The following is a 14,829-nucleotide window of genomic DNA, read 5'->3' on the forward strand; positions in this document are numbered from 1 at the left end:
TATTGATTTGTTGTGTTGTTTTGTTGTGCATTGCATGGATGGGTACAGTGAGGCCAATAAGAGCAAACAGTACCTTTAAGGCAGGCATTTATTTATTTTAACTGGGTACAACTGCACCACACAAACTGACTAAAATGTATGTAAAATGTCTTCAATCAAAACATGATCAAATGTGAAAAAAGCTACTGCTTCTACATCTAAGGTTATCTTGTACTTCCAGTAATAATCCACAGGATATAAAATTCAAGATCATCGCCTTAAATCAGACACACAATGGGAAATGTAAAAGAAGCAGAGTGGTAATTTGGCTAACATTGACATCAGTTTCAAAGGATTCCTTTCACACACTAAACACTCAAGTGGCAGTCCATTCCAGACCTGATGTTACTCCTCCTCCTGCTTTCTTTAAAACAAGCACTTTGGTGAGAGTGGTGACAAAAAACAAGACATTGGTTAGGCCATAATAAAAACGAGCATGAACTTCGTCTTACAACATCCCTTCTTTTTGCAGATTCACGTTTGCAGATTTCATCAGGCTCTCCCCAAAAATGAACTAGTCAGTATACACCTTGGAAATCAACACAGTTCTTAAAAATTGACACAACGTGTGACACATGTACGCAACACTAAATGAATGATGGCAGCAGCACACAATTACGCCTGCGTGATTTGTGCTCCAGTTAACGACGCCTAGGGTTTAAAGTGACCAACACAAACCACAATAAACATGAGACAGAAGACAGAATTTGCAATCAAAACCAGCCTAGGTAATGTTAAGAACATGAATAAAAACTAGAATTATTATAAATATAATGAAACAAACTCCATTCTAAACATAACTTACATATTTATAGCGTATGGGTTGCACTGAGTTATGGAAAAACAATCTTAAAAATTAACAGGAAATTACAGATGCAACCTATCTGCAACATCATAACCTGGAAATGTCTCACCAGCTGTATTTTTTTCCTCCATTTTCTTTAATTTAGGAACACCCTGGCCAGTTAGCAAGGCGCAAGTTCTCATCTGTAGTAGTGATTTTTGAGAAGAAACTGTCAGTATTTTTTTTTTTTTTTTTTTTACTTAAACGTTTAAGCTTAAGAGTGCAAGGATGAACAGGAGGAGCAAGTGTGCTGTCTCCTGTTTTTGTTAAAAGGCTTCAATGTGATTTTGCCAATGAAGAATAACACGGTCAATTCCTTTTGAATCTGACAAAATATAAAAACAAGCCTTGGACAAATGAGCCAGCACACACAACACAAGTTTAACATGATAGGATGAGACAAAGCCAGTGGTACCGTTTGATGTTTCAGACAAGCGTTATTAGCCAACAACAGACATGCCATGTGTGACTCCATTACTGTGAGATGAGATGCCTTGGCTTTTGAAGACTAAACACACACACACACACACACACACATACACAAAAAAAAAAATAACTGATCCAACACAGGAAACATAAATCTTATTGCATCATCTAAATGCCATCAGCCTAAATTAAAACATATGTACAAATTACAATATGTATCAAATAGTTTGGTAAGTGCAATGCAGAGCTCTATTTAAGTTTCCACTTCTGTGCAAACGTGTACAATGCAACTCCGACTGAACTCAAACAAAAACAGAGACTCAAAAAAGACACGCCTAATCTGTCATAGTCAAGTGCTCCATCTATTGCCTCACATTGCCTGAGCCATCCGTTGCTCTCGAGTCTAGCCCCAGGCTGTGTACAGCCAGCCCGCAGTCACACAAACCATGGGGAGGACGCAGAGTTTACTGGTCTGGTTCCTCTCCCAGGGCCACAGGTTTGGCGACAGGGAAAACTTGGCCCGAGTCAGCTAGTACAGCCCTTCCTGCAGTATAATCCCCCTCAATATGACAGCGTGGAAGAATGTAGCACTTCTACATGAGCAATAAGGGAGAAACTTTTTTTATTATTATTGTGGCACAAGGGGAAAAGCTATTCATAGCTCTCGAGGTTGGGGAAAGTTCTATCAGACTTGAGAAAGGAGGTCATTTTTGGCACTTCACATGGGGCTCTGAACAGATTACCTCTAACCTGAGCTTGCCAGCAAGACCTTGGCCACATGAGGCTCACATGTTTTTGGTGGCTGGGCAGTGAGCATGAAGAGCGGGTGTCAGAGCCAATCAGAAACAGAAAAAGCCTTGTTCCTAGCTGGCAACAGAGTGGCAACACACCGGCTATAGAAATTCTGAGACAATGAAAAAGCATCTTCATATCCTGCAACAGGGCAATGTGTCAAGGAAGCCATTGCTTTGTGGAAACTCAAAGGAAGGGGAGAGACGACAACAAAGATCAGTATAAACAAATCATAGTGCTAATTCACAGACTTAAGAGATAAAGAAATTATGAACTTTGTGGCTTTCAAACCACAGGCCTCCCTTACTACTTCATTTTTTATTGCATGGTGGGGACAGGGCTTCTAGATTCTGAGCATTTTAATGCACATCTCTAAGACAGTAACTTAACAGAGGCTCAACAGAGGTTGACCTCACTGTGTGAGGCAACACAGACACAAACAGCTGAATCCTGAATCCTAAATATAGCACCAGTTAGTATTGTGTACAGACTAAGGGGGGAAAAGAGGGGCCAAGGTTGATTTCAACAACTGTGAAGAGGCGCGAAGTGCGTGACCTGACGATAGGAAGGTGTAACAGAAGCTGTAACATGGGGGATTACTGGATGGTTCCGAGGATAACTCAGACTTGTAGCAAATATTTTCAGGGGACCTCAGCGGGGTTTGTTTGTCATTTACCTCTATACTGACCCTTGAATCAAATTGCACACACGCCCACACACAAACGCCCACACACACGTGACCCAGTGCAGAAAAACATTTACAGGCAATGCACTAGAGGATATATTCATATCTATATATTTCATTTAGACTATTTACAAGAGAGAAAAAAGGCAGCCCTTTTTAAGTAAATATAAAGATTCCAATTTTTCTCTTTTTGTGAAGCACTGATTTCGATGCAGAGGTCTCAAACTCGGTGTGCGAACTCCCGTGTCAATCAGTTCTGCACACAGACACGCAACAAAACAAACAATCCTTCTATCTGACATGCACGTACTCCCGAGCATACACGCAGACATACACACTAAATGGCCAACAACCACAGTTTCACAAAAATACACAAGCAAACTGATTCTACAAAATGTGAACATATAGTTCTGCTTGCAGGAAAATTAAAAAAAGACTAGAGTGTTACACACAGAATTAATGGCATGAACAAGATCAAGGACAAGAACAAAAACAATGTCTGCCAACATAACACAGAATGCTGAAAGAAACAAAGTGACAGATTTCTCCCACAATCCTCTGGTAAATGGTTCAGAGTCCTTGTGGTCCAGCAGCAGCAGAGTGGTCGTCTCCTCATCTCCGTGACAACAGCCGTCCGATCATCTTCCTCTCTTATCCACACACATGCGCGCGCACACACAGCTCGTCCTCAGCTCTCCAGCCATGTCTCTGGTCCCGTACCTGCCAGCTAGCCCGGCGCACCCATCCACACAGCAGGCTTTCTTCTTCTCGGGTGTTCACGTCGGTGTGCAGTCCTCCACGGCTCCTGGAGGATGAATGTGAGGAAGGAGGAGACAACAAAAAAGAAAAGCCTTTTCGTCTAAGTTTTCTTACGGGGTCCTAGCCAGTCGGGCCATGGGTCAAAGGGCAGTCAGACCAAAGTTACAACGGCAGTACATCATGCCACTAGAGTCCAACCAGCTGTCTGTTATAGGGTCATAGCGCTGGACAGTGTTCAGGTAGGACGACCCCGAGTGACCCCCCACCACATAGAGGTAGTTGTCCACGATGGCAGAGCCCACACCTGGGAGACAGAAAACAATGACATATAACAATAAACAATAAACAATAAAACTTAAGATAAAGTCAACACTGAAAATTCCACTTATTTCTAAATAACCACTGGAAAATATATGCTCAGAAGTTTATATACCCTGGCAGAATTTGTCAAATATTGACATTTTTTGTAAAATATGACTGATAATGCAGAAAACTTTTCTTTTATTTAGGAACAGTGGTCAGGCAAAGCCATTTATTATCACATGATTGTATGTGTCCTTTTTAAATCGTAATGATAACTAATATCACCCAAATGGCCCCGATCAAAAGTTTACATACCCTTCAATGTTTGGCCTGATAATATACACACAAGTTGACACACACAGGTTTAAATTGCCATTAAGTGTAAGTTTGATTGTAATTAGTGTCTCAGTTTAAATAGTCAGTGAGTTTCTTAGCTCTTAAGAAACACAGAAGCACATTTCATCCAGGTCTGCGAGAAAAGGTAGTTAAACTTTTTAAATCAGGAAAAGGATATGTAAAGATATCCAAAGATTTGAAAACGCCAATCAGTAGATTTCAGCCACAACTGCCAGGAAATTGGTCGGGATGCAAAGAAAAACCCACAAGCAGCTTCAGCTGAAATACAGGCTTCACTGCAATAAAGTTGTGTGGCTGTTGCAAGATACACAATAAGGAGGTGCTTGAACAAAATGGGCTGCATGGTCGAGTTGCCAGAAAAAAAGATGTTACTGTGCCAACACCACAAAACAGCCCACTTACAATATGCCAAACAGCAACTAGAAAAGACTCACAACTTCTGTAGCAAAGTCATTTGGAGTGATAAGACTAAAATTGAACTCTATGGTCACAACCATAAATGCTATGTTTGGAGAGGAGTCAACAAGGCTTATGATGAAAAGCACATCATCCCTACTGTGAAGCATGGAAGTGGATCTCTGATGTATTAGTGGTGTGTAAGCTACAAAGGCACAGGGAATTTAGTCAAAACTGATGGCAAGATGAATGCAGCAAGTTATCAGAAAATACTGTAAGACAGTTTGCATTCATTAGCCTAGAAGCTGCACATGAGACATACTTGGACTTTCCAATATGATCCAAAATATAAGGCCGAGTCGAACCTTCAGAGGCTACAGCAGAATATAGTGAAGGTTCTGGAGTGGCCATCACAATCTCCTGACCTCAATGACTACGTTTACATGCACACCATATTCCGATTCGGGTCAATATTCTGGTTAAGGTAAAATTTCAAATAAGGAGTTTATATGCGCTGCAGAAACTGGAATATTCCGTTTACATGTTACATGGCATATTCCCGTGTTTCGTAATCCACACTCTTATTTAAAGCAACACTCAACCTGCGGAGGGCAGCAATATGCCTATAGGCGTCTGGTCTGCCGGAAATACAGAAGAAGAAGATGTCGCTATTTCTGTGTTTTCGATATACTCCATGATATTTAGTCTTTCATTACCTGAAGGCAGACCGCAGTCTCCTCCTCACTCCTAACATGCTGGCTCTTGCTTTTCTCCATGTTTTTCACCATGTTGTTCTCCCTGCTTGCAGTAACCATAAAAACAAAGACGCCCCAGAACTCCTTGCGAATCAAGCATGCGCAGACGTAACTGAATATTCCGGTACAGGGCATTTTGCAATTAAGGCGTTTACATGGCACAATATTCTGGTTAAAACAGGCATAAGCCAGGGGTCTTATTCGGAATTTTCTCCAACCGGAATATGACCTTAATCAGGTTCGGTACATGTTTACATGATTCGTGCGCAACCGGAATATTGAGGATATTCCGAATAATACAGGAATATGGTGTGCATGGAAACATGGTCAATATCACTGAGTCACTTTATGGAGATCTCCAACGTGCAGTTCATGTAAGGCAACCAAAGAATTCACTGACCCCGAAGGCTTTTTGCTAAGGAGAACGGGCAGCTTTACCACCTGAGAAAATAAAGGGCCTCATCCACAACTATCACACAAGACTGCAAGCAATCATTGCGGCTAAAAGGGACAATACACAGTTTTAAGAGATAAGGGTATGCAAACTTTTGAACGGTTACCATCTCATTTTCTTAATTGCTGTTTTGTTTAATAATTGTGCTATTCTGTGATGCCTTATAGTTTAGTTTGAATCCCATTAAAAATAAAAGAGATGTGTTTTGCGTGATCACTCGTGTTTTCTTTAAAGAATGGTGCACATCTTACAGACTCTGCCAGGATATGTAAACTTATGAGCACAACAGCATATAAAAACCTAATAACTGCTGCATAATTGAGTTAAGGTATTTCTCCTAATATTCACTGTCTGAATGGAATAATTAATTACTTTTTAATGATCTCAACTCACCAGTTCGAGGTTCATTCATGGGCCGACAAGCTGTCCACTGGTTCTGATGTGGGTCGTATCTCTCGATGCTGGACAGGTGGGACACTCCATTATGTCCGCCTACCACAAATATGAACCCTAGCATGACCCCAACTCCAAAGTTGATCCTCTTATCTGCCATGGGGGCTACCATTTCCCAGGCATCCTTGCTGGGGTCATAGCGCTCCACACTGTGAACAGCAAGCACAGCCTGATTTGCAAAACGCACACAAAGGTAAGCACCATAATCCTGCGGGTGAGTGGTGGTGCACTGGGTGACTTTCTAAGTAAAGGCAGACTATATAAATAAACCCTAAAATCACTTTAATCTGATCATTTGAAGAATGATTTTGGTGTTCATCTTTACAATAAAGCAGACAATCTTAGGTAAATCTACTCTGCATAAAAGCTAATTTTTAAGTAGCATTTTTCTGTGATTGGGAACCCAGAATCACAACGGGTAATAGTGTACCAAGGTGTTAACTGTCGCATGAGACAACACTAAGTGGTTTCATGCACTAATTCACCTAAACTGCACAGATGTAGTGCTTAAAAATGGACCAAAAATACTCAGATAGTATTTCTTAAAAAGGTACAGAGGGAACAAACGGTTAAATTATGCCCTGCACTGTGTTTGATCATGAACCCAGTGCAACTAGTCTAATGAGCCCACCTATGGCCTTTGTGAATTGCCTTAGCAGAGTCAAGGTGATGAAACCCTTGACAACAACTGGTGATTTGGGAATTGCCTCACAGTATGTACGGGTATACAAGCCACCGGGGAAAGAAAAACAGTCCCCAAAGATTCTCTGTCCAAACACACTCTCCTGAGAGATTTGGGGAGTCAGGGAAACCAGCAACAACAGAGACATTCCTCTCCACTGATCCACAGCAACAACACAGATCCAACCGGCTGTGCACAGGCTCCTTCTCTACAAAAACTTCAGAAGCCACTTCTGTCTGTTAAGTTTCCTCTCTACTCATTAACAGGCCACTGGTCATTTTCTCAGCAACACTTAACATATTTCACTTGTTTGCCACTTCTATTAGATAACTATCAGGACCTTGAGAAACAAAGTTTGCTTAGAGCTTATAGAGGGCTCAAAGATTTTCCACAGGATCAAAGCCCATGTAAGAAAACATAAACATGTTAAATATGATATCAAATATAATCTGTGAGAAAAAAAGAAGGGTTAGAGGCATGTTCTGAGGTTATATGGCTTTCTGCAGCTTTGGTCACAGTCAGTCACTTACACTTACTTTGATAACAGAAGGAGGTGTGCAATGTCATAAATCACTGCCAATAGGGTAAAACATAAGTTGAACAAATGGAAAGCAGCGCTGAGTAAGATAAAATCACAAAGTCAACTGCTTGTTGTGTGACACAGACATACATGCCAACTCATCTATACACACACACACAACACGTTTTTTAATGTTGTCTGGGTTGTACAGAAGTTGGATGTATTTTGCTACTTTGATTTTTAGACATGTTCTCCATCCCTAATCTCATCGCGGTGCAAAACAATAGAAAATCAATACAGTTGACAATATAGTGCTATTTTTGGTAGTATTATATTGATTCTTTAGCCCTTTGTATCTTTGTGTATCCTTTATGCGCTTCATTTTCAAATGTTATGACATTTACGTTTTAGTGCACCATGTTATGTTAGGTGCATTGTGCTAATTCTCTTTAAATAAAATGTAATAGGAATTTTGAAATAAATTGCTTAGAGACAGTTCGTCACCCAGCCCCACCTAATACAAAGTACATGTTGTATTTATAAAACCAGTGATGGAGAACTTACATTTCCACAGATAGAACAACTGCTAACCACACTTGTTGCTAGTACCTGTTCATGTGGGCTGGGCCATAGCCTCCTATGGCGTACACCATGCCATCCAGCACAGCAGTGGCAAAGCAGCTGCGGGACTTTGTCATGGGTGCCACAGGCTGCCACTCCTTCATCTTGGGAACGTATTTTTCCACCGACTGGAGGTAATACTGGCCGTCGTAACCTCCCAGGGCGTACAGCTCCCCAGCCAGGACCACCACCCCGAGTGTGCTGCGGCACTCGGCCATGCGCTCCACCGAGGACCAGGTGTTGGTGTCCGGGTCCCACCTCTCTACCGTGCTCTCGTGTCTCCGATAGCTGATGCCCTGCCTCATGTGCGTGGCGATGCCTCCCACCACGTACACCTTCTGGTCCAGCACTGCCACTCCAAACTCATATCTCGGCACACTGAGCGGTGCGAGCCCTATCCATGAATCTGTCTGAGGGAAATACATTTCCATGCTGCAAAGTAAAGACAGAAAATACCCAGTAAATAAATGTTTGCTTTACTTACAAAGATGATACCAACCATATAGAAATTTGAAACCTTGATTTGAAAACCAAAAAAGGTTACTGGCATTTAGGAATATCACGACACCAGAGTCTTGGTAGTCTTGGTAGGTAATACAAATATTTTTAATGCGTGAACTGACACCACGGCAAAAACATAAATCCTATTCAGTACACACTGACACTGACTGATTTTGTGTAAGAAAGAAAAAAGTGCCTCCAGTCCAGCTGTATCAATAAATACATGTGATTATGTGCTCTCAATTAGATTTACAGCCCTGTCCGCATGAATGCAATTTTGTTTCAAGTATTTTAACATACAGACTAAGACAACATTAGATTAACAACACTGAGTTACAGAGCGATTTATCAAACCTCATCAGCACTACGAACACTAAAAACACTATTACTGGTATGGTTCTCAAAATTTTGGTCTTGAATTGGTATCCAAATATTGCCTCTTATGACAACCCTGCATGTATTACCTTTCTAGTGTGGCAAACAGTCCAGCCTTGCCTCCAACTGCAAGCAGCACCTTGGGGGCACACCGGGGTCGCGTGGACAGCACCGTCTGATAGGACAGCCGGTGTTCAGGCATGAAATGATATTTGAGGGCCTCGTTGAGCAGGTGCTTGCACGCGTGGTCATCACGTATAAGGTGGTTGGCTTCATATAGGCGGGTGAGGAATTTGACGCTGAGGAGAGGAAGGCGCACACAGTGCAGCAGCTGGGCCAGATGCTGCTGTCGCTCAGTCACATCATACTTGATCCACGACTCCAGGGCGTAAAACACAGTTTCCTCAGTGACCACCTTAAGGCAGTCGTTGGACACTATTTCGTCCAACTCGGCCCTCGTCAGCTCAAAAAACTCCTCTGTCTGACACACTTCCTCAAAGTTCTGACAGATGAACTTGGTGGCAGCCAGACACAGGTCGTGGCAGCCATAAGTCTCAGCAAAGCGGGAGATGCCTATGCAGTTCCCAGCATCCAGCTGGCTCTCTAAGAAAGAACAGCACTCCTTGAGCACTAGCTTGACCTGGAGCAGGTTGGCCGCTGGTAGCAGAGATTCCACTGTTTCCTGGGAGATAAAAACAGTGCCAGTGTATGCATACTCGACGATGGCCTAGGAGGAAAGAAGAAAAGACACTGTAAAGGCTTCATCAAAACAAAAACAGAGGTAAAACACTTGATCAGGGCAGCTTTAAAAAAAATATGCTGGCTACAAGCGTACCTGGAGAGCTGCCTCGTCGATGCACTGGAATTCCACTTCAGAGGTCTCCTTTTCTGACAGGTTGCCCGTGAACATGGCCTTGAAGTAGGGGCTGATGCTGGCCAGCACTACTTTATGGGCATGGATCTTGGCATCACCCACACGCAGCACAATGTCACATAGTTCATGATCCTGCCGCAAGAGCTGGAGGCCTTGCAGCAACTGCTCAGAGTGCGGCCGTGTCAGACTGGCAAGCATATAAGACTGGGCCTGCTGGTCCATCTGAAAGCAGGAACTCACAAATTAGTGTCATGTTGACATTTGTAAAAGCCTACAGCTTCATTAAAATTCTCTGACTAAGTGATGAGAGAAGTGTGATGACCAATCAACTAAAATAAACACAGACAGGCTGTCAGCTAGTCAATGAAGATTTCCCTGATGTAAAGGCAACTTAACATACACAACATGGCATTACAGAAACACACTTGGGTGCTGCAGTGTGCAATTACAGAAGTGTACCTGATATAAGCTAGAAAAATATATTTTAAAATCACACAGTAAATACTTTTGGTGAAATTCTGTGTCTTTTTCAAAACTACAAAAACAATATAAAGTTGCTCCTTTAAGGATGTTATTCCACATTTCAAGATCCAAAAGTAAAATTTATGGTAAATATTAATATACTAATCAGCAAATTCTTCACTGGCAAACGTCTTTTACCACAAGAGAAACTGTTTACTGTACATCCGAGTTTATTTTTTCTACTTATCTATCTAAAACCACATAAGAACAATAAAGTTTCTGTTGAGCCGAATGCTATAACTGCATCTCTGCCTATAATGTAATTTGCCCTTTATTTCTGCCATCTCTTTCTCGCTATTTTAAGTTGTACACTTAATTATGGCCACCGTTATTTTTTCTGAATTTTATTTTTCTCTTGTAGTTTACTGAATTTTTAAAACGAACCATTTGTGAAAGGCAGTTATTCAGCTGTTTCGATACAAATACAGTTTAAAAAAAAAAAAAACTGCTTGAGAAGTATGACGAGCTCAGCAATGTTTTGTAGCCATCCAGAGATTAGTCGGGTCCGTCCTGTTAGCTGGCCACTGTTTGGAAAGCTATCAAGCATCTTCCCTGTCTTAAAGTAGCGGTGGACGTTTACAACCTCACTAAGTACAACACGGTAGCTATCACCGTTTACAAAGGTAACTCAAAAACATCATTTCGGCATTTCGTTGCACCGTAAAATCTTCGTTTTGAAGTTGTCCGCCTTAATCCAACGACAGTGACCACAAACTTGTGCGTTTTTGTTTGTTTAAGGTAGACTCGCGTTCACGTCAGCTAAGGTTAGCTTGTTGACTGAGGCCTTGGCTTGATTTGAACGAAGGACATAGACACACTCACCGATAAAGACTCACTGCTTCACATTTCATCCGGAAACAACGCCAGCTAATACACTGAAAAGGGCTCGATAGCAACTTAGCAATGCTAGCTAGTGCGGAAACACCTCACACGAATGCCCCGTTTAGTTCCACAGAGGGAAAAGGTAGCATACATCAACCCAACGCAGTGTTAACTAGACACGACTCCAGCAAATACACAGCGCCCGTTTCTCCATTTCGTTGCACTGCAGTCAGTGCAGGTTAGCTGCTAAAAATAAACACGGATACTGTGGCTAGCTGCATCATTGATTGATATACAGTAACATGGCTGAAAAATACAGAAACGTATCATTAGCCTTAGCTGTCAGACAACGTCAAGCTGTAATTACGTCAAGTGCATAAAACGCAAACCTGTGACTTGTTGTGCGTCTGATGTGCCGCTGTAAAAGATCGATGTTGCAGTGGCGAAATTCAGCAGCGGTCTGTAAGAACCCCGGGCGGCTGTCAGAAAAACAACCTAGTGCCAAGCTAGCCACATCTGAAGCTACGAGGAGCTCCTGTTGTAATAGCAAGCCGCCGAAGAACAGCAGATCCACTTCCGCCGACTTCAAAATAAAAGCACACGTGCAGCCGTCTCCAAATGTGTGGCCTAGGTGCAAGAATGATGGTGGTTAATATCAGGGGCGTAACAAATGTCTGAGAGAAAATGTTTGGCCATTTATGGTGTCTTGCATTTTTGCTCAACCTCACATAAGTAAAACGTCAGGAAAATCATAACACACATAATCCATCCTTTTTTATACATATTTTTATATTTCTTATTTCTTCTTTGTTGTTTTGTTATAGTTTAATTCTTCTCTGCAACTGACCCAATTTCCCTTTGGGGATCAATACAGTATATCTGATTCTGATTCTGATTCTGACTGCTAAAATAATATTTGCTGATGTGTGTTGATGTGGATAGATGTCAGTGTTTGATTTAGGCGCTGTTTACACTTGGTTTTAACGTGTTTGGGTGGTTGGATCACAACTGGATGGCACTAAACACAAGTGTTAACAACCACAAAGATGCAGTGTGATCCAGTCACTCAAACCATTTACTTAGGTGGGCTTGGACACATTTGACCACATTTCATTTGTAGTGTAAATGCTAATGAGTCCTGATACCTGCACGCCAATAAAGTAGTGAATGAAGTGATGTGGGCAGTAATGAAATCTGCACACAAGTGGTCAGCTAAAGACGCTTTTGAGATACATGATAAAGACAAGTGTAAATCGTGATGTGTCTCGGCTGTCTGTTTGTGTCCGAAACACACAAAATGTATGTTAAAACCAAGTGCAAACAGGGGGTTAGTTACACTGTATATGTGCTCGCTGTCCATCAGTTGCACCGTTTTAAGTCGAATAGCTAAGGTTTTATTATATTACAGGGATTTTCAGTCCAGTCCTCAGAGACCCCAAATTTTCCCATTCAGTTCATATTTAATGAGTCATAGCTTTACTGAGTAGTTTAGGTGTGCTTTAGCCCAAGAACAACTTGTATATGGGGGAAGTGGAATTTGTGAGGAGCCCCTGAGGGCTGGACTGAAGACCCACATCTGTTTGATTGTCACCATAAAGTACATTAAGATGAAGCTGACTGTACAGTCATTTTGAAGTCGTGGTTGTGACACATGGAGACACTGGGGAACATGGCCAATACTCATTGTAATGATGCTGTACTGACACAGAATAGTTTTACCCCACACCACTTGGGTTCACAACTGGGGATGTTAATCGAAGATTAATTTATTTCCATTATGAATTTGATCAGTTAAGGCGCCCCGGTAGCTCACCTGATAGAGTATTTGTCAAGGCTGACAAATGGTCATGCAAATTCAAACCTGGGCCTTTTGCTGCATGTCATCCCCTCTCTCCAGTTACAGTGGAGGGAGACAGGACCTGTCCTGTCTCCCTCTACTGTAACTCAAATAAAGCAGAAAAGATTCAGTGTGGGCTAAGTTACAATAGACAAGGACATTTTGTGCTCCTGCCTCTCAAATGTTTTCGAACTAGAACATCCCTATAAATACACTGTTTTCATATATCTATTCTACGTCTTAAATATCCACTATGAGGGGAATTGTGCACAAGGTAATTTAAGTACCTGTTTTATTCTAGGTTTTACTTACCTGTTTTACTTTACTGTACAAGTAACAACTGAGCACATTGTAATTTAAGTACCTGTTTTACTCTTGCAGAAAAAAAAAATCATGAAATATACCATTATTATTAATACCCCTCTGACCAATGGTCTTGTTCCTTTAACCTACATCATCCTTAGCTCTCTCAGTATTTATTCTTCTTTTGTTGTAGGCCCTAGGTCTTTGTTCCCTCATTTCTATGTTCTGCCCTGCACTCAGTGAAATAGCAATGAGGGCGATGACTATTACACCCTAAAGAAAAATATTCATATGTTCATATGTGGGCAATGACTATCCCTGCTGAGGGTGCAGGGTGTATTAAGCTGTCCTGAGACAGAGTTCACAGCCAGTTGCTGGGTAAGTGGAGCCACAGCCTACATGTTAATATGGGCAGAACCTGCATAATACAATAATTTGTAATTCAGCATGTCCACAGTTATGGAGGCTAAATATGCTTCCCAAAATGTTTAAACATGTGAAATAGTGGCTGCACACTGCACAGGAGAGTTTTGAGCATGAAAGAAGTGTTTCAGAAAATTGCAAGTGAATGCAAACTACTTCTTCATTTACATCTACTAACAAAGTCTGTCTGTCTTTTTTTTTTATTTTTTTTTTAAAGAATTGTTTACAGTTATTTACCAATGAAACTATGGATGTATAGACGCACACTATTTTTAGTAATATGCCATCTGTTTGCTCTGACACCAATATTATAATGTATGCTGGTGGTACAGTAATTTTTGCTGATGGAAATACATAGGAACAGGTTGCACACCAACTGACTAATACCCTGGATAACATTACCTTATAGCTAAAAAAGATGCTGACTGCAACTGAATGTGTTAAAAATTGTATACAGGTGTGCCACCAAATCAGTCGACCACAGCGAAAATCCAGATATCCTCATATAGGTGAAAGGATGCAATAAAATAATGTCTGTCTCTTTTATTGACTCATATGTGGTTTGCCCCCCCCTCACTGATTATGTATGTGTAAGATGCATCATGTTTGAACTAGAGCTTGAAATGCTGTGTTTACTATTTTGGAGTAAAAAAAAAAAAACAAAAAAAAAACTTCCATAAGGATATATTATTGGTCAATGTTGTTTCCACATAAAAACGCAGATGATTTAAAATGTAGATGTAATAAAGACATGTAATAAAGGATTTTACAGATGAGCAACATCTGCTCAGCTATATCTCACCTGCCACACAAAGTATCACAATATCTTGAACAATGGAGTCTGCTGGACAGATTATTTTTATTGGTTATTGCAGTATGTACTAACTATTTATCATTTATTATTTATCAACCAATAGACAGTGGCTACTCAAGTAGAAGTACTGTACTTTGTTCATAGTTTACTTCAGTAGAAGTACTGCTGTGAAAGTCTACTGCAGTAAAAGTAAAAAGTTGTTCATTTAAAATGTACTCGGTAAAAGTTAGAGTTACTTTTTCAAAAGAGTAACTGTGTTAGGTGTGATCTTT

General features: G+C 41.1%; 1 protein-coding gene across 1 annotated transcript; it reads right to left on the minus strand.

Annotated features, from left to right (window-relative positions):
- Nucleotides 1-74: 74 nt before the first annotated feature.
- Nucleotides 75-11,701, minus strand: klhl28 (kelch like family member 28). Its single transcript, XM_030082038.1, has 6 exons — nt 11,570-11,701; nt 9,798-10,058; nt 9,052-9,689; nt 8,075-8,518; nt 6,204-6,412; nt 75-3,849 (listed from the first exon to the last, which is right to left on the minus strand). The coding sequence occupies exons 2-6, from the start codon at nt 10,056-10,058 to the stop codon at nt 3,686-3,688; spliced, it is 1,716 nt and encodes a 571-aa protein (XP_029937898.1). The 5' UTR covers nt 11,570-11,701; the 3' UTR covers nt 75-3,685.
- Between the last annotated feature and the right edge of the window lie 3,128 nt (nt 11,702-14,829).

Source organism: Myripristis murdjan, chromosome 22, assembly GCF_902150065.1.
Source record: "Myripristis murdjan chromosome 22, fMyrMur1.1, whole genome shotgun sequence".
Classification (NCBI taxonomy): domain Eukaryota; kingdom Metazoa; phylum Chordata; class Actinopteri; order Holocentriformes; family Holocentridae; genus Myripristis; species Myripristis murdjan.

What these genes read in the sequence shown, in the direction of transcription:
- klhl28 (XM_030082038.1), bottom strand. Translation starts at nt 10,058, where the DNA reads ATGGACCAGCAGGCCCAGTCTTATATGCTTGCCAGTCTGACACGGCCG. An exon ending in TCGACGAGGCAGCTCTCCAG is followed by an intron (nt 9,690 to 9,797) that starts GTACGCTTGTAG and finishes CTTTCCTCCTAG; the next exon opens with GCCATCGTCGAGTATGCATA. An exon ending in GGCCCAGCCCACATGAACAG is followed by an intron (nt 6,413 to 8,074) that starts GTACTAGCAACA and finishes TGCTGTTCACAG; the next exon opens with TGTGGAGCGCTATGACCCCA.